Here is a 20,153-nt window from a genome sequence, read left to right as displayed (position 1 = left end):
TGTCTGCAACCAACCAGCCAGCCAGCCAGCCAACCAGCCAGCCAACCAGCCAGCCCCATCATGTCTGCAACCAACCAGCCAGCCAGCCAGCCAGCCAGCCAGCCAGCCAACCAGCCAGCCCCATCATGTCTGCAATGTATGGATAGCAGACCATACCTGTTTGATAACATTTGGTACAGTATGTATATTAGAGATCAATATGTCTTACAAGCTTTGCTTTAGCAATGTTTTAAACGCTATTTCTCTGTGCTATTATACTCAAGACATTCACCTCAAAGGGTCCCTCATCACACCCATGTAGCATACCTAGGGACACAAACCAAAGTACTGGAAACCATGTCAAAGGGTCCCTCATCACACCCATGTAGCATACCCAGGCATACAAACCAAAGTACTGGAAACCATGTCAAAGGGTCCCTGATCACACCCATGTAGCATACCTAGGCATACAAACCAAAGTACTGGAAACCATGTTGAAAGCGAAATTGATTGAATGTATTTAGTTCATTTGTATAAGAAATAACACAAAGGTTATACATATCGTGATTAGATTCATGGTCATTTTGCTTTTTTATTAATAATAGATAACTAATATTATCTTAGTAAAGATTAACGTTGTTTCTTTGTTGTTGGTATTATTCTCAAGCTGTTTACCAAGGAGGAGGTTGTTAAAAACGGCTTCCTCTTCATTGACATTACCGTTGATGATATCTCTTGCTTGCGGTACCATTCAATAAAGCAAAGTTATTCCGGGACAGATTGACTGTGTGTGTGTTTCCAATATTTAAGAGTGATGTATTACAAGTAGCCTATGCCTATTGTTATTGATTATGTCGGCATATAAGTGCAAACAAAAGTGGAACTTCAAGTTTCATTTCATGTAAATCATAATACACTTGAAATTAATATTTTGTATTTAGCCTACAAGAAAACATGCGGATCATTTATCACACATAGCCGTACTCACATACTGTAATAAAGTAATACAATACTGTAATACAGTACGCATAACTACAGTATGGACTACAGCTCCCACCATCCTTTACGCCCAAGCAGGAAGAACGTTCGTAATATAGGCCAATGCCACTCACTGTCTGATCCAAGTTAGGAGCTTTCAGCTGCCAGCCGTGGCCCATTATGTAAGTGCCGCTAAGAATTATTTGCAGTGCCATTGCAAAACGACCCGTTTCCTGACCGTTTTGCAAGGTGTGCAATTGTAATATTGCTCTTTGCACGGACACACACGGTTCAGACGCAAAAAGGCTCCAAGTGCATGAAGATCGCGGCTTGTATTCCGCATCCTTGTTGCAAAGCAAGCCGCTGAAGCAAGCTTCGGTGCGAGGGCGATGGAGGGAGGGAGTGAGAAAGAAGGCAAAGTCTCTAGTACATCCCCTCCCCCCCATCAAAGCAAAGGGGAAATGTCTCAGCCAAAGGGAGGTAAGACTATATTACATGCGATCTGTGCAAAACGACTGAAATGCAATTAGTTATGCATTGTCTGCAATGTGCATTGCTGCAGGTTGAATATCGTCAATGCATGTTAAAGTTTATGCGGTAAAAGGGTCAGTTGCATTTCCTGTTTAGATCTTCCCCTTTGCAGAGTTCCTGGTAAAACGATGCTGTCTGTCTGTCTACTCTCAGCATGTAATAGCTAGATGCTTTTTGCTCATGTTGATGTTATTTGCAGTCCTCTTGTACAAGGGATATTATAACCTAATCAAAGCTGTCACATAGTCAGCAACTCCCTGCAGACATATTGCAACGCCTTTTATATAAAGCATGTACGAACACATGCACATTTCGACGAGATGTTGCCTTTACAAGGTAATGAATCGAATGCATTTATTGCAGTGCATCGATTAACTGCGTAACTGTAAACTTTGCTATTAAAGTACGTGCGTTGTAAACGGGGAGTCAGGGGGCACGATTACAACGTGACATGCAGCTTTCAATTGGTTAAGTTCAGTTCAAACTGCTCAGGATAATCACACTGAAGTTCTTCTGACAATTGTATTAAATTCAGTTTTATTTTCACTGTTAGTGGTGCATAATGGAAATTATTGGGACGCCTATAGACCTATTTTTAAAAAGTAAAATAGCTAAATATAGATTTGCTGTATGTAAGTCTACTGTACTGAGGTGAACAGTTAAAGAAACAGGGCAGTAGGCTATTAAAACACGAGTCTCCAAGCAAAACATCCCTGCCACATTCACTAAGTAAAAGCTCCGACACAGGTAGGATTGCCAAACGGTTACCTGCTGACAGTACTTAGTACCTGTGAAGAGTGCCTGCAGTCAATCTCTTTTTGTGTTCACACAGCAAAGACCTTGGAAGTTGTCAGTCACTCAGCCTTGTTAAAATTCTACTAAGCAGAAGGTGGCAGAGTATTATTATTTTTTGGCAATGCATAGCTGTGCATCTTGCTTTTGGTCTAGATTCCAAGCTATCTGCTCTAATGTTGCTATTTTGTAGAAAACCCTTGTTGATACTAGCCAGATGGCCACAGCTGTATAACTACCTAGCAAGATGACGAAGAAACAATTTAATTCCCTCTCCATAATACTGCCAGTCCAGCCCATAGTCAAATGTTTAGCTAGCTACCGTTAGCACATTCACTAGCTAGCACTACATAGCTAGCTAAGGACACTGCACTAACTCGGCAGCTGTTACATGGAAGCTAGCTAATCCATTGTGATTTAATTATAATGTCAATACCTGCTACAGTGGTTAGCTAGCTTGGAGGAAGTATTCAGTGCATTGCGTCTCTGCACTAAGCTAGCTACCATCCCATAGCCCACATTGCATATGAAGTCTGACTGGCTCATCTATGGATGTACGGAGAAAATGCCCTCTTTTTCCTTTTTTTGGCTCCCCCATGTGGGGGGGTTTGTGCCCTCTAATTGGCTCAAAGTCAAGTTGTTGGCTACCGATGAGCATTGCGATTCTACAAGTATAATCAGTAGGTTTGTCGCTACCGGGTCGGCACGCACCACGTCCAGCTTCTGTTCCAGCAAGAGAAAGAACAGCTTGCCACTGTATTAAGTGTGTATCGGCAGTGAGATTCTCATTTGTTTCTTGCTTAACAGTTTCTCTTGAGGTGGACCACTGTACAAGAAGACTAGACCTAGAGACAATCTCTATAACCCTCTGGAATGTGTTGCTATTGATCTCTGTTGTGTGCTTGATTAATTAATCAATTAAGGTCTCTGATCAATTAGAAACTCCCCTCACCTGGTTGTCTTGGTCTTAATTGGACATACATTGACACAAACCAGAAGTCACTCGTTTCGTACCTCCATGGAAGGAGTTTTGAATATTGATGAATATTTTCAGAGAGTATTTTCATCGTTTTCACAACATAGGCCTAATTGTCCTGTTACTCCGATCCATCTAAACTCATTCATTGGATGATTCCTTTCCACTTGTGTCCATTTTTTAAAAAGACCTAGACAGTGGAGTTCTTAACCAATCAGTGGCCTTACTTGATCAATGAAGAACAAAGGGAGAAGTGAAAATCCGCAGACACTCAGCCCTCCATGGAGTGATGTAAAGGATGCACATGTCCCATAGCTGCAGGCCTCTGCACTTAGTGGACCCTACTGCATTCCTAAGGCCAAGGCAAACATCTATTTTAACAGATCATCAAGGGGAAACATGTGTATGATTTGCATAGCCAGGAGGGCTATTATCGGATGTGTCCCAAATGACACCCATATTCCCTGAATAGTGCACTACTTTTGACCTAAGCCCAATGGGTGCTGGTCTAAAGTAGTGCACTACATAGGGAATAGGGTGTCATTTGGAACGTAACCCAACTACTTTGTTGTGAGGTCGTCTAGTATGGGCTCTCCAATTGCAGATGGTTGGTTTTCACAGTCCGAGGTTCAGGTTAGATTATTGCGTAACTAACACCTGTTTTGTTGAAGTAAATGTTTTGTCTGTAATCCCCCCCCCCCCGGTCACCAAACACACACACGTGAATGTACACATGACGGTGTGTTTAGCAACAAAGCCGATGCGAGCGTATCTTCGGCGCAAAACGGACAGGGTTGGCTTAGAATCATGGGATTATTGACAACATATAAAGTATATTTAGTCTCCGATGTTTCTTGAAAACTTAAATACATTTGCACAATAAGCACTTGTTGTCGCTGAATTACATCATTACAGGTATTAGTTACTTAGCTATTGAATTTTTTTCCCATATTGTCAGACTTGGTATGAATCAAAACACTTCAAAATACAGCTAGCTGAAACAAGCCACCTACGGACCCCCACCGTAGTAGCTTCTTGTCTTTGTTTCTAGCTATCTGGCCATCCAGAATCACTACCACGCACTGCTTTCTACACCTGCAATGCAGAGCACAGCACACACTCTGGCTGGCTGTGCAGGATATGACCAGCTAGTGGCTCGCCCCTGATTGGCAGCAATGTTTACCTTTACCTGTGAGCTTCTGTCAATACAGGTGAAATGTCAACTCCCCCCACACACACACACTGGCTTTGCAGCTAATGTTTAGGCGGACGCTTTCTATGTGGTTAATACAAAGCCAGATTTTAATTTATGGACTCGGCTGGTTTGGGACTTTTATGTGATATTAAGACGGAACACTGTATTCACACTTTTTTGTTTAATCTGTGCAAAATAAAATGCCTGCAAAACGGTTTCCATTGAATATTTCCATTGTTAGAAATGCTTAACACCAGACGTTGTAGTGTGAGCATACCTTGCAGATACATATGTTCTTTTCTTTAGTAAGGACTCTGGAAATAAATAAAATAAAATGCTGTGATAGCAAATGCCGAAGAATTTATCAAGAATTTAGATATTCTGCAAATGATACTGGCTCCTGCTCTAATTCTTGTGCAAGATAAGTGCAAGTGTCAGGCCTCGGCTAGGAAGGGTTTACAAAAGGGGTGGGCTACCAGACACATCTATTTACAACGTGTGTTTCTGTAATTACTGTCCTGTCATGTCAGTAGGGACTAGGGAGTAAATGATGCTGTGAGTCTTTAAAAAAAAGCAAAAAAAAGCAGTTTGGCCCAGAGACAGACCGTTGTGCTTTCATCATTGTCTGTTGTACTGTGCTGTGGCACTGGGGATGGTGATGGCAGCAAGTCAGCCAGCCAGTGGCCCTCTCAGTGTGTGTCCCTGTTCTCTGCCGTCTGCCACTGTAGCCCAGCCTCAGCCGACCCTCTTGCCCCAGCCTGGCCTGCACAAACACCCCATTTGTCATGCAAATAGACCCTGCATCGTTTTCAGCTGCACAGATAGTAAATTTGCTGTTTCGACGGGCCTATTGTTGGTCCGGTTCCAAGCCTATAGTGGCTTTCTGCTGCAATAACAGCAGGATTGTTCACTGCATTGTTAGCTGATGATCCACTAAGTGTGTGTGTGTGCAGAGATGGAAATGATTTGTTACATATATTTGAAATACAGTGCCTTCATAAGGTATTTATACCCCTAGACTTATTCCACAAATTGTTGTCTTACAGCTTGAATTGAAAATTGATTAAAATTTTTTTTTTCTCTCACCCATCTACACACCATGCCCCATAATTAAAAAAAATTAAATCTTTTTTTAGAAATGTTTGCACATTTGTTAAATGTAAACACAGAAATGTATCATTTACATAAGCGTTCACAACCCTGAATCAGTACCTTTTTTTTTTGCTAGAAAGGCATTTCACTGTACTTGTGACATTAAAACTTAACTTGTAGAACCACCTTTGGTAGCGATTGCAGCTGTGAGTGTTTCTGGGTAAGTCTCAGAGCGTTCCAAACCTGGATTGTGCAACATTTTCCCATTTATCCTTTAAAAAATTCTTCAAGTTCTGTAAAATTGTTTATTGATCATTGCTAGACAACCATTTTCAGGTCTTTCCGTAGATTTAAGTCAAAACTGTAACTCGGCCAATCAGGAACATTCACTGTCTTCTTGGTAAACAAGTCCAGTGTAGATTTGGCCTTGCGTTTTAGATTATTGTCCTGCTGAAAGGTGAATTCATCTCCCAGTGTCTGGTGGAAAGAAGACTGAACCAGATTTTCCTCTAGGATTTTGCCTGTGCTTAGCTCCATTCCATACATTTTTTTTTATCCTGAAAAACTCTGCAGTACTTGACGATTACAAGCATACCAATGACATGAATCAGCCACCACTATGCTTGAAAATATGGAGAGTGGTACACAGGAATGTGTTAGATTTGTCCCAAACATAACACTTTGACTAAAGACATTTCAGCATTTCATTTTTTTTATACATTTGTAAACATTTCTAAAAACATAATTCCACTTTGAATACTTTCTAAAGGCACTGTATGTATTTCATTACTTCTGAGTATTTTGTAATTTGTATTACACTGGACTGAACTACAATCCAATGTATTTTGCAATAAGATACTTTCGAGGGCTTTAATTTGTATTTTCAAAATCTTTCTTCTGTACCATTTTTTTTTGGGGCCCCCTTTCAACCTGCATTGGTATCAGAAGTTTGATTGCGCTATGGTCTGATAAGAGTGTATTCTAAATGTGTATGTTAAAATGAACAATTGCAATGCATGCTGAGTATTATGCTAATTTAAGTCATTTGAGCTCCACCCTGAAGCAAGGCCAATAATAATACCTGCTGTGCTTTGCAGTTTATTTTGGTATGTTCATTTTCACATATGCATTTACATTTAAGCAGTTCAGCAGACACTCTTATCCAAAGGGACTTAGTCAGTGCATTCAACTAAGGTAGATAAAGAATCACATTTCACAGTCATAGCAAGTAAAACGTTTCTGTAACCGTTGCTAAGAATCTTGTTGCTGTTCGGGCCGGCTTCTTGCATGTTTAGCACATTGATTCACTCTTCGGCGTGCATCATGCTCTCTAGTACAGTAACAACTTACACAGTTGCAAAATCAAGATGTAAGCAGCAGGAATAGAAATGCCTACTCAAATTCCAACATAATAACACTGTCTGCAAGAGGGCATGTACTGAACTATACTCTACTTTACTGTACTGAACTCTACTCTGCTTTACCGTGATGTCCAAACTTGTGAAACATGAGGAGAATGACATTCATATTCTTAACAGATCAGGGACCCATGATGTAATTCCGGTACGGTAATTCCGTTACCGGGTGTAAATCCACTTCACATACTGTAGTTCAATAACCAAAATAGATTTTTTTCTAACTCGAGGTGTCATAGCTGACACCCCATTCTTTCTGCAGACATTTTTTTCATCTTAATTCGTAGCAGATATTTAGCAGTTTTTGGAAAACGTGGTCGCGTAAACCTGAGGGGGATTTTACTGTATTTTTGTTACCAAAGTTTGCATCTGCATATTTCTTCCACTAAAATCGTTTTTTGTAACATTTTCAGTGGAAATTGTTAAGTATTCCTTGTGCATAGAGTTGTATGGTTTGTTAAATTTTCAAATCAATGGTTTTTTGTTTGACATACATTTGAATGTAAAAAAAAAAAAAAAAAAAAAAAATTCCATCAAAGCTCAATTCCGTTATCGTGGAATTGCCGGGGACCACCACACCAAGTCATCTGTGCAGGATAAAGCTTGATACGCCAGGACAGTGGTTGGCAAATAAATGTCAACACAAAGTACAACTTAGTCAGACTGCAAGACAAGACAGTAGATGGCTCCACAGGGTTAACATGACACATGCATCTTCACGAGCCTCGAGCTCTCTGTGACCCTCTCTCTGTGCTGGAGCTCTCTGATAGGAGCATAAATCTAGTCTCATCTTCATTCATCTTGCCTGGAGCCAGCCACCCCGCGGTGAATGCGATCACAGCAGGTCTCCAGCAGTGTTTTCTCTCTTCCTGATCTCAAAGGGGAAGGGGAAGAAGTCTGCATCTACTCTGTAGCTGAGCTTTACTGCTTGTCAAAATAATACAATCAATGCATCACAGCTGAATCCTAACATTCATCTTGAAACCTCATCAGGCTTCCTGAATAAGCAATCAGCTCCTTTCTCTACATGGCATTTCTCCTGGCATAACCTCCCTCCCTGCAACTATAATCCTACAATTCTTTTTTTATTTCACATTTTAATTTCTTGAAGGGCCGTTTTAGGAAAATTGATTTGGTGTGTCTGAAGGGCTGTAGAGTTAATGTATATTTTAGTAAATCAATGTCATGTGTCTGAAACAACATTTCTTGGTTCCACTATGGCTGCGTTTACACATGCATCCCAATTTGGATCTTTTGCCCCATTTATTGGCAAGAGCTGATCTGATTGGTCAAAGTGTGTTAAAAGATCAGAATTGGCCCGCCTGTTTAAACCCAGCCTATCAAGATACAGGGTGAACGTTGTCTCCCCGGCTCTGCTGGATGCAATAAATAGACCCAGCCATTGTCATCGTGGCTGGATCAAAGATGTTTTGATATTAAAGCATTCGGGTGGCAGTGCACTTAGCTGCCCCCTGCCTGATTACCAGTTGGACCTTGTGTGTGCAATTGACCAATAAAGTGATGTCTCTTAAAACCCCCCAGCTAGCGCACTGAGGAAAGGAAAGCTTGCCGACCTGCAAATTACTGCTCTCCGGTTACCACCGAGAGAGTACATCTCATCGCATGCTATCCCACAGTAACCCTATTTCCTACATAGTGCACTACGTAGGGGAAATATGTGCACTAAATAGGGAATAGGGTGCCATTTGGGATGCTATGACATTACTCTGGATGTGGGACATTACTCTGGATGTGGGCCAGACAAGCTGTCTGGAGGTAAATAGACAAGACATTTTGATGCACGTTTTTAAATGGTGATTGGGGAAAGTTCCTGAATTTGAATAGGAAGTGCTTTTAATTATGTGAAACCCAGCTAAAGAGAGATGGTGTGCTAACTCGAATGTTAACAACACACCTGTTAGGGTTTTATAAATGTAATGGATGTCCTTAGCGAGTACTGCGACTTCCTGTTTCGGCTCACACCGAGGCTCAAACCCAGGATTTCTGCCTTCCTAGCACCTATGACCGCCCTCCTGAAACGTCTTACCAGTTGGCGCCACGCAAAAAGCAAACTATTCGCTGCCGCAGGTGGGGACACTATAGGTTCAGGAGTTCGTTTCACACATCCCCATGTGCTACGTAAACATCTCTCTCTCGACTCCAGCCACTTGTGGTGTGTGTGGGTGTATTGTTGAATAAAACAGGACGTCACCTGGTCCACTTGGAACCATATACAGTTGCAGTCGGAAGTTTACATACACCTTATCCAAAAACATTTAAACTCAGTTTTTCACAATTCCTGACATTTAATCATAGTAAAAATTCCCCGTCTTAGGTCAGTTAGGATCACCACTTTATTTAAGAATGTGAAATGTCAGAATAATAGTAGAGATTTATTTCAGCTTTAATTTCTTTCATCACATTCCCAGTGGGTCAGAAGTTTACATACACTCAATTAGCATTTGGTAGCATTTAAATATTTGGTAGCATTTAAATTGTTTATAACTTGGATCAAACGTTTGGGGTAGCCTTCCACAAGCTTCCCACAATAAGTTGGGTGAATTTTGTCCCATTCCTCCTGACAGAGCTAGTGTAACTGAGTCAGGTTTGTAGGCCTCCTTGCTCACACACGCTTTTTCAGTTCTGCCCACAAATGTTCAAAAGGATTGAGGTCAGGGCTTTGTGATGGCCACTCCAATAGCTTGACTTTGTTGTCATTAAGCCATTTTGCTACAACTTTGTAAGTATGCTTGGAGGTCATTGTCCATTTGGAAGACCCATTTGCAACCAAGCTTTATCTTCCTGACTGACGTCTTGAGATGTTGCTTCAATATATCCACATAATTTCCCTGCCTCATGATGCCATCTATTTTGTGAAGTGCACCAGTCCCTCCTGCAGCAAAGCACCCCCACAACATGATGCTGCCACCCCCGTGCTTCACGGTTGGGATGGTGTTCTTCGGCTTGCAAGCCTCCCCATTTTTCCTCCAAACATAACGATGGTCATTATGGCCAAACAGTTCTATTTTTGTTTCATCACACCAGAGGACATTTCTCCAAAAAGTACGATCTTTGTCCCCATGTGCAGTTGCAAACCGTAGTCAGGCTTTTTTCTGGAGGTTTTGGAGCAGTGGCTTCTTCCTTGCTGAGCGGCGTTTCAGGTTATGTCGAATTTATAGGATTCGTTTTACTGTGGATATAGATACTTTCCTACCTGTTTCCTCCAGCATCTTCACAAGGTCCTTTGCTGTTGTTCTGGGAATGATTTGTGGAGTGGTTGAAAAACAAGTTTTAATGACTCCAACCTAAAGTCTATGTAAACTTCCAACTTCAACTGTAAGTAACTGGAATGAAATGGCCCTGCAGTTCCACAGATTGTGTCAACTAATCTTGGGGACGAATTTATTTTCTTTCTGGACCTCTCACATCCAACCAATTCAACCAGGCCAGTAGGGCCTACATCCTACTGAAGCCTGGCCAACAAAACCAGGCCGGTAGGCCTACATCCTGCTGAAGCCTGGCCAACTCAACCAGGCCGGTAGGCCTACATCCTGCTGAAGCCTGGCCAATTCAACCAGGCCAGTAGGGCCTACATCCTACTGAAGCCTGGCCAACAAAACCAGGCCGGTAGGCCTACATCCTGCTGAAGCCTGGCCAACTCAACCAGGCCGGTAGGCCTAGATCCTGCTGAAGCCTGGCCAACTCAACTAGGCCGGTAGGCCTAGATCCTGCTGAAGCCTGGCCAACTCAACCAGGCCGGTAGGCCTAGATCCTGCTGAAGCCTGGCCAACTCAACCAGGCCGGTAGGCCTAGATCCTGCTGAAGCCTGGCCAACTCAACCTGCCTGGTAGGCCTACGTCCTGCTGAAGCCTGGCCAACTCAACCTGCCTAGTAGGCCTACATCCTGTGACAATATGCTATGAGAGAGTTAGCAGGCTGTAACGCTTGGAATCCTAAATAATGCTAGCTCATGTTAGGCTGCTACCAGGCCAACAACTGTTACGGTGGTGCTTCCCTTAATTGATAAGTTATCCACTTGATCTTACTATTGCCTTGGCCCATTCTTCGTACTCTTGCAGATGTGGTCTAAAACCAGGTATACTAAATAGGATCTGAAGATCGCATATCCCCATAGTTGAGCAGTGATCTTATGCTGTAGTCATGGAGGTGAAGTTAGCTGCCGACCTAGTTAACCGCTACTTAGGCAGGACTGTGCTCTGCCGTGACCTGGAGCTGATACCCTCAGCACGCAGAGCACTGCCGTCAGTATCGTTTAAGTCAACCCCGGCCGTGTAGGAAGTGTATCGCCATGTGATCTGCTGGTGAAGACATGGTTCCCAATAGAGCTTCGTAATATAACAGCTGTAACCTAATGGATCCATATGTATCCGACATCTTTGAAAGTGTATGGTATCTCAGACTGCCAGGACGGTCAGAAGTGGCATAACAGCCGCAGGCTCAAGAAGAGTTATTTTCATCCCATCTCTCTGTCTCCATTTCTTTGCCCTGGCCCTGTCTCTCTTTTCCACTCCATGGCTGCCCCCCCCGCCCCCATCTCTCGTTCCCTCACTCCCTCTCGCCTTCCTGCCATCCCTCTCGCGGATGTCTGATTCATCTTTCTTCCTCTGGGTCTGTGTAATTCCATTGAGGGACTTTTGGGATTGTTGGAATTCCCGGCATGCGTGTGTGTGTGGGTTTGGAAGAGTGAGAATGAGCGGGTTGGTTGGTTCCGCCTGCTTTGAATGCCACCCTGGGTTTATTATCAGCATGGCTGGGCCTGGCTGGGCATGGGCCTGTCTGGCTGCACTCTCACACTATAGCTTTTGCTCCAGATTCACAGTGCTCAAAGCATTCACTCTGAGGCCGCCTTGGTTTCAGCACAGATCGCTCTGGCATAGTCTCCTGGCTGTTAGCATGCCGTCTCTGACAGGACATGTTTCCCCTGGCTTCGTTACATGCTGAAGGAAACCAATTACAAGACCTGCTTGGTTGGTGGTATTTCAAGTTAACATTAGGTGAGGCAAAGACGGCAGGGCAAAGACTCCTTCAATTGTCTTTTCTTTGGCTTCAGTACTTCTCGCTGGTATTTTAGTTTTGCCGTCTTCACCCCTGACGCTAAATCTTTGAGAGAGAGAGCGAGAGAGAGAGAGCTTCTCCCCAGTGACCTCTTGCTGGCATCTCACAACATACTTGTCTTCAGCCCATGTGCTGCAAATCACTGGGAATGATATACTACTTTTAATTAGGTTGCATTGCAAAACAAAGCTACATCGAATGCTGAGATCAGCGAGGAAAAAGCCTAAAGGGGGGAGACTTTGTATATTTTGATTTGAAATTGTGCAAGATAATACGGAATAACTAAAAACAGCGACTGTATTTGCATAGCTTGCAATAATTTCCTCTCACAGTTGTGAAAATATATGACACAAGAATTGTAATGTTAGGAAGGCCTGTTGAAGAAGACATGTTTTTGAGATTAAAAATATTCTATTGGCTCAGGACAGACAATGCAGCGTTTTAGCTTATTCCTGCCCTGTACACTGTAAATTATATCATTTATTGATTAGTGGAACAAATATATATCCGTTACATATCAGGATATTGATTTATGACAAAATAGGCCTATCGCAATATTATTTTGGACGATATCGCAATATTATTTTTGCGCAAGTCAGCTCAGCTGTAAAAGGTGAGCCAATATGTTTTCAGCACTTATTTTATTTTGATGACTTTAATCAACTTGTTTTCTCCCGGGTCTCTGTTCAGCCGCAGGTTCTATCCCTTGTGATTTTCCTTTCTGGAGAAATCTGCCAAAGTCTGCATTACAAATGGTGCCCTATTCCCTTTCTAGGGCTCTGGTCAAAAGTAGTGGATTCTATATGGAATTGGCTGCCATTTGGAAATTAACCTGTGTCTGATCCAACCACTTTTCAACATGTTGCGTGACTGTGTGAGTGAATGCAAAGGTAATTCTTTGGCATGCAGCTCAGTGCATGACTGTCTCTTTCTATCATTATGAGTTGCTGCCCTTTGCTTTCATGTCTCCCATCTCTCATGAATGCAAATGTGAAATGAATGTATAGCCGACAGTATCGGTAAGATGTTAAGTTGGTGTGTGACGTGCATGCAGCAGGGATCTCAGGGGGCTGTGTCTGTGGACTGGAGATGGAAGCTGTTGTCTTCGCAGAGCGTGCCGCGTCTTGTTCCATCGAGCCAGAGACTTGGAGGCTGAGGACCGTGGAGTTTTGCTGAATCCCCTGTCAGCCTTAGCAGCATGGCATGCATAGTCATGGAGATAGCCTGGGGAAGCTGGTACTCAGCCATGGCCGCTCACCGATTTCTTCATTTTGGCAAAGTGTTGGTAATGAAACGGTTAGAGAGCCTTGCCTGTAGCATACCCTGCCAGCCTGGCAGAATGGCATGCATATTCATGGAGAAAGCTTGGTGGTGCTTAACCAGTTCTTTGTTTTGGCAAAGTCCTTGTAATGAACTGGAGAGAGAGTCCCTCGCCAGCCTGCCTGGCATTGACATGCATAGACTAGTCATGGAAAAAGCTTGATGAATGTGGTGCCTGGTGCTCAGTCATGTTAATAACCACTCACCAGTTCTATATTTTGGCAAAGCCTTGGAAATGTGCGGCAGGTAGCCTAGTGGTTGGACTAGTAACCGAAAGGTTGAAAGATCGAATCCCCGACATGACAAGGTATAAATCTGTCGTTCTTTCCCTGAACTAGGCAGTTAACCCACTGTTCCCCGGGAGGCTGTCATTGAAAATAAGATTTTTTTTCTTAACTGACTTGCCTAGTTAAATAAATAAAAATGTCACAGCACTATTTTGAGGGAGCAGTGGGAAGCGCTAAACGCTTGTCCAAGAGGATGTAACATTGCTAAGCATTCAGTTCAAAGCATTGTTTGTCAGCTCTAGAAATAAAAAGAATATAAAACGTTCTACATCACTGAATACACTCCGGGTGTCGAATGGAGCTGCGAGCTCCTATTTTTACATTCTGAAACCTTCCGTTGGTAGAGTAGAACTCCTTTGTGGTTTGGTTTGGTTCATGTCCATTCAAACAGTCATAGACTTAGGCCTATTAGAAGACTAGTGTCGGTTTTCAGATGCTATTGTTGTCTGTGTTAATACGTGTGGGAGAGGCCCAAAGTGACATTTTGGTGCAACAAAGCTGCTTTGGAAAGTGGAAACCCTGAGGCATGCATTGAGAAGCCACGGTGACAGTACAGCGACGCAGGGAGATGATGGTGGCACGCTTGTCTGTGCTTGTCTGTGCTTGTGAGGTTTCGATCAGTATGTTTTTTTTTTTTTTTTGTGACGGAATTAATGTTTTCCATTTAATGGGGATCCTAATAAAATACCAAATAGAAAATATAATAAAAAAAAAAAAAAAAAGTGAATAATTCTAGTTGAGTGAGTTCATTGACTGAGTATCTTTATCATGGCTTACTAGAACTGCGCCTGCAGTAGATCATAGCACAGACGTTGCATTGTCAGGTATGTTTACCATCAAGTACTGCTGGGTGTGTGTGTGCGTGCGATGTGCATAGCATTCTCACAAATACCTACGGTATGTTCAGTTACTTGAAACAGTTCCTCACGCTCCCAAACATTCCGATCAAGCCCCCCAAAAAAACAATAGGCAATATGCTTCCTCCCTTCTCCTGGGAGGAAGCACAATCATACTCCCTCCACTTTAAAGATCTATGTACTTACTAGGTGACGCCACCACCGCCCATAGCCAGGTGGTGGACGTCACCTAGTAAGTACATAGATCTTTTAAAGTGTGGGCGTGTCTGTGTAGCTCTGCTGTGTGAGGATTAAAAATACTATTTGAGATATTTCAGAATATATTGAGCGTTTGCTTTAGTCTGCCTGGAGTACCAGGTGGGTGTGGTTTCCACTTGTGGGATTTTCTATTGGTTCTGTTGCAACAGGCAAGCTCTATCAAGCACAGCTAAAGTACATGACAGGATTTTGAAATAGTACTTGAACCCAGGTCTGTGTGTGGAAGCACTGGCTGCTGTGATCCAGTCAGGGGAGGTGTGATCCAGATGCTCTGGTGAACCACACACACTCTTTGTCGGCGACGGCAACCTGTCACTCACACCCTCAGGAGTGTCCGTAACGCCCTGTTACCGTGGCACGGAGCCATTGAACCTTCCACTGGTTCAGCGCAGTACCTCCCAGATGTAGAGAGCTCTAACTCACGTGACTCCAACGCTACAGACATATCTCCTCTCGCTGCTCGCAATCGCAGCGGCTTGTTACATTCAATTAGGTTCTGGAGTTACTCACCGCATCCAACCGTAAGTGTCTGACGGGCTGTGGGCTGCTGGACTCAGGCCCTGGACCCTACAGCAGTGGAAATACACTGCAGGATGAGACATCTGAGATGACTAGAAGTAACATTTTAAAAACTCAGGAAGAAACTCCACTTTTACAAATCAGATCATCCAAACTGCCTTTCTAACTTTGTTGAACGTGAATTGCTTTCTTCAGGTGTATAATTGTATTGTTCTACCAACTGTTCAGTGTTATTATTTCTCTCCTGTCAGGTAAGAGGAAGCCTGGGCTCAAGCTCTCCAAGGAAGTGTTTGAGCAGCCTCCTGCTGCTGCTGCTATGTAAGACTTCCACCCTTCAATATCTTCTTTACATCTAAACATTTACATCTAAACATTTACATCTTTACATCTAAACTTTTACATCTTTACATCTAAACTTTTACATCTTTACATTTACACTTTTACATCTTTACATCTAAACTTTTACATCTTTACATCTTTACATCTAAACTTTTACATCTTTACATCTAAACTTTTACATCTTTACATTTAAACTTTTACATCTTTACATCTAAACATTTACATCTTTACATTTACATCCTTACATCTAAACTTTTACATCTTTACATCTAAACTTTTACATCTTTACATCTAAACTTTTACATCTTTACATTTACATCTTTACATTTACATCTTTACATCTAAACTTTTACATCTTTACATCTAAACATTTACATCTTTACATTTACATCTTTACATCTAAACTTTTACATCTTTACATCTAAACTTTTACATCTTTACATCTAAACTTTTACATCTTTACATCTAAACTTTTACATCTTTACATCTAAACTTTTACATCTTTACATTTACACTTTTACATCTTTACATTTACACTTTTACATCTTTACATTTACATCTTTACATTTACACTTTTACATCTTTACATTTACATATTTACATTTACATCTTTACATCTTTACATTTACATCTTTACATCTAAACTTTTACATCTTTACATCTAAACATTTACATCTTTACATTTACACTTTTACATCTTTACATTTACACTTTTACATCTTTACATTTACACTTTTACATCTTTACATTTACACTTTTACATCTTTACATCTAAACTTTTACATCTTTACATTTACATCTTTACATCTAAACTTTTACATCTAAACTTTTACATCTTTACATCTTTACATCTTTACATCTTTACATCTTTACATTTACATCTTTACATTTACATCTTTACATTTACATCTTTACATTTACATCTTTACATCTAAACTTTTACATCTTTACATCTTTACATCTAAACATTTACATCTTTACACATGTTCCCTAAGATGATAAGAGATATTAATAAAATGCGTCAGTGATTTTGTATTTTCCTTCAACTTCATGAAGACCCATTGGTAGTGGGAATGCGTCTGTCTTTGTTTTCCTGTTTGTCCGCCACTATGTAGACGTCAGCATGATGCTAATGACAGGCTTTCCATCTGCCAGAATAGGTTTTCTCAAAAAACTTCTCGTTTAAATGTTAACTACAAAGTAGACTATGGATATCTGGCAGAATGATATCATGATTATTTGCATCAATCCAGTGGTGATTTTGTTTGGCAAACTCTGCAATCACATGCGTGCTACAGAAGCACAGCTAACCAAGCAAGGATCTTGCTGGGCACATAAATTAAAGTTGCACTATGCAGAAATCGCTGCGCCATTTCCTGGTTGCTAAAACTCTTAATAGTTTGCCTAATTTCAGTTTGGTTTGTGACAAAATAAACTAGTATAGTGTAGAGAATCATTTTACCATCTAAACCGCTGTGAAATATATTTTCCATAACCAAAAATATTGTTGTATCACCCCCCCAAAACTACAGTAACTGTTGCCATTTTATTCCCCCACTGTACCAAATCGAACCGTGCCCCCCAAAACCACAATACATTCCAAACCGTGGGTTTGGTGAACCGTTACACCCCTACCTACTATGCAACAATTCTATTACCATTTTATTATTACGTTGTTACTAGTGTAATTACAAAACTCTTTGGGCACTCTAGTGCCTACTTACCCGAGTCGCCTCCATCACCTAAGCCGCCCGCTATCGTGCTGTAACACAGGTGGTGTCAGTGGACTTGGAGCCTATATTGACTGTGGGCACAGAACCCCTTTTTTACTGGCCTCAGATTCATGTTGAACCCAGTCTTCCACTGTCGGTAGTTATCGTAATTCTTTGGGACGAAGTGAGACTTGAAGCTGAAGGGATTTTCCCTGAGCCATTCTGCCCCAAGCGGTCCAATTTTTTCCCCAATAGACCAAACATGCCTACCGTGTACCCTGCTCTTGACGTCAAAGCCGCAATCTATGGTTGGTATGAGCTTATGATACATGTAATTCAATTTTTATAAACTTATACAATAAAGACTGTTTTTTTTTTTGATGGAATATCACCAATCTACATTATTAAATTTATGGACATATATTGTGCAACCTGCCCTTTTTTAATATAAAGTGTTATCCTGTTTTGCTATGAGGCATATTAATACGGATATGATGCTGCTTAATCAACATGATGATCCTAAAGATGTCAGTGACGGCTCCATTTCCTCCATTTTGGACGTGTTCACCGATAAGTGGTTCACAAACTGATATCTTTGGAGCAATCAAATATATTTATAAAGCCCTTCTTACATCAGCTGATATCTCAAAGTGCTGTACAGAAACCCAGCCTAAAACCCCCAAACAGCAAGCAATGCAGGTGTAGAAGCACGGTGGCTAGGGAAAAACTCCCTAGAAAGGCCAAAACCTAGGAAGAAACCGAGAGAGGAACAAGGCTATGAGGGGTGGCAATGTGCCAGTGAATATTGTTAATAGCATAATTTCAATGTGATGATGATGATGATGATGATGATGACTCAAGACGAACACTGTTTCTTACATTAACATCTACATGCAGGTTTTCTCCAGAACATTTTGAAATCTTAATGAATTAATGCATGCAGTTTTATGAACATAACGTTTATTTTTTTATCCTAACAACTGTTTGACTACTTTACAGACCCCCAAGAGATTTGGATTCGAAAGCTTGTGTGACCATTGGAGAGAAGGTACTACTTACCACTTCTTCTTCATGTTCACTGAACTGCTCAGTGTAGTTTACACTCTCAACACATTCTTACCTTTCGTCTACGTTTCGTCCCCACACGTTCCTTCGACTAAACCTTTATTTAAAACTGAAGCACAAACTTCGGGTTTAACATCTGGGTGTAGTTGTTGTAACCTTATGTATACTGTGTTTAGACGGTACGAGGTAAACGGCAAATGTTTTTCAATGAGAGCATGACTGTAAATGCCGTTGAGGCTGGCGGAGAGTTCAAATATTTCAACTTTTGCCGTCTGCCGTAGTGTTGTTTTCTACCGGATGTTGATTTGCACTGTTTGTTTACTGAAATCACCATAACAATGCATACCTTCATGACAGATAGAACAATTAGACAGATATTTCACTGGATGTGTAAATGTGACCCATTCGGTTGGCGTTTACACTCACTACCAAATATAGTGATGAGAGGATGCCCAGTGGCCGGCAGTGGGAGAAGATGGATTTGTTGGATTTTGGCCAACATTCTGCACATTTTCTCATTTGATGAAACATTTTGGTATCCATACTGTTTTCTGTTTCTAAAAACTATAATAATTGTATCAAACAGAGTGGACTGTGTTTTGTATATTTAACGCTTTGCCAAAGTTTTAAAACAAATTGCGTTGTTTATAAGGAGTGCAATGCCGAATTTAGTTAATACACACGTGCATTTCAGAGTAGGCGGTCCCTAACGGAAATATGCAAATAAATGCTAGAACGCGCCAATAGGATCTCACTAGCTCGTGCTTGGCTCTGCCCACCTCCTTGTTTGTTCTACCCACTATGTTTCATATGCTCAGACCAGAGCCTGTCGTTTCCAATCAATCTTGGGTTAGTTATAAAAAAATCTTTGCTGTCGGGCTGGCTTGCTTTTACCGCCACCTTATTTCTTGTCCCACTATGCCGACTGGTATGACGGTTTTTGCGTCCCTCGTGCTGAACGCAGCATTAGGTTGAGTAAGATCCTCTCTGTGGTCTGCATACAGAAAGATGAAAGCTTGGCTCAATTTAAGGGTCTGTGAGCCGTATACATAACGCCCTAGCAAACATTACGACTCGGATTGAATACTTCTGATTGTAGGCAGACGGATGTGTTTAACTTCCTGACGGGCAGTAAAAATATTTATTTTAAATGTATCAAATAAGTGGACTTTTCCATTGGTAAAGATGCTGGCTTTTTCCCCCTCTTATAATTTAGCCTGAAGTCAAAGTCGGGGAAACCATTGATTTAGTTGTTGTATGAAGTGAGAAAAGGACAGAAGTTGTGTTCCCAATTTGTTTTCTTCCTTATTACGTTGTGTCACCCTTTCATGTTTGATCTGTCACAGTCGAGCGTGACACGTCTCTCTCCCCTCTCTCTGCCGGTCCTGAGCAGAACTTTGTGGTGAAGGCAGATGACCTGGAGCAGATTGGCGAGCTGGGGAGAGGGGCGTACGGCGTGGTGGACAAGATGAGGCACATGCCCAGTGGCCTGATCATGGCAGTCAAGGTATGCGAGATTTGATGCTGTAACTGGTGTTCTCTTTAAGGGGATCTAGGGCTACGTTTACACAGGCAGCCCAATTCTGATATTTTGCCTAGTTATTGACAAAAGAGCTAATATGATAGGTCAAAAGACCAATTAGTGGAAAAATATCAGAATTAGGCTGCATGTGTAAACGCGGCCTTAGTCAGGTTACTATAGCTAAGCACTTTGGCTTTATTTACACAGGCAGGCCAATTCTGGTCTTTTTCCCCACTATTT

The 20,153-nt window shown here is 41.7% G+C and overlaps 1 protein-coding gene across 1 annotated transcript in view; it reads left to right on the top strand.

Annotated features, from left to right (window-relative positions):
- The first annotated feature begins 1,138 nt into the window (after nt 1–1,138).
- LOC120029867 (dual specificity mitogen-activated protein kinase kinase 6-like) overlaps nt 1,139–20,153 on the top strand; it is a 49,295-nt gene continuing 30,280 nt past the window's right edge. The window contains exons 1-4 of the mRNA XM_038975175.1: nt 1,139–1,437; nt 15,527–15,593; nt 18,326–18,374; nt 19,785–19,898. Coding sequence (XP_038831103.1) covers nt 1,347–1,437; nt 15,527–15,593; nt 18,326–18,374; nt 19,785–19,898 — 321 coding nt within the window. The 5' untranslated portion in view covers nt 1,139–1,346. The remainder of the gene's footprint in view (nt 1,438–15,526; nt 15,594–18,325; nt 18,375–19,784; nt 19,899–20,153) is intronic.

The sequence above is a fragment of the Salvelinus namaycush genome, chromosome 35 (genome assembly GCF_016432855.1).
Source record: "Salvelinus namaycush isolate Seneca chromosome 35, SaNama_1.0, whole genome shotgun sequence".
NCBI lineage: Eukaryota > Metazoa > Chordata > Actinopteri > Salmoniformes > Salmonidae > Salvelinus > Salvelinus namaycush.
The sequence above is the reverse complement of the archived record's forward strand: the minus strand, read 5'-3'. Positions and strand labels throughout refer to the sequence as shown.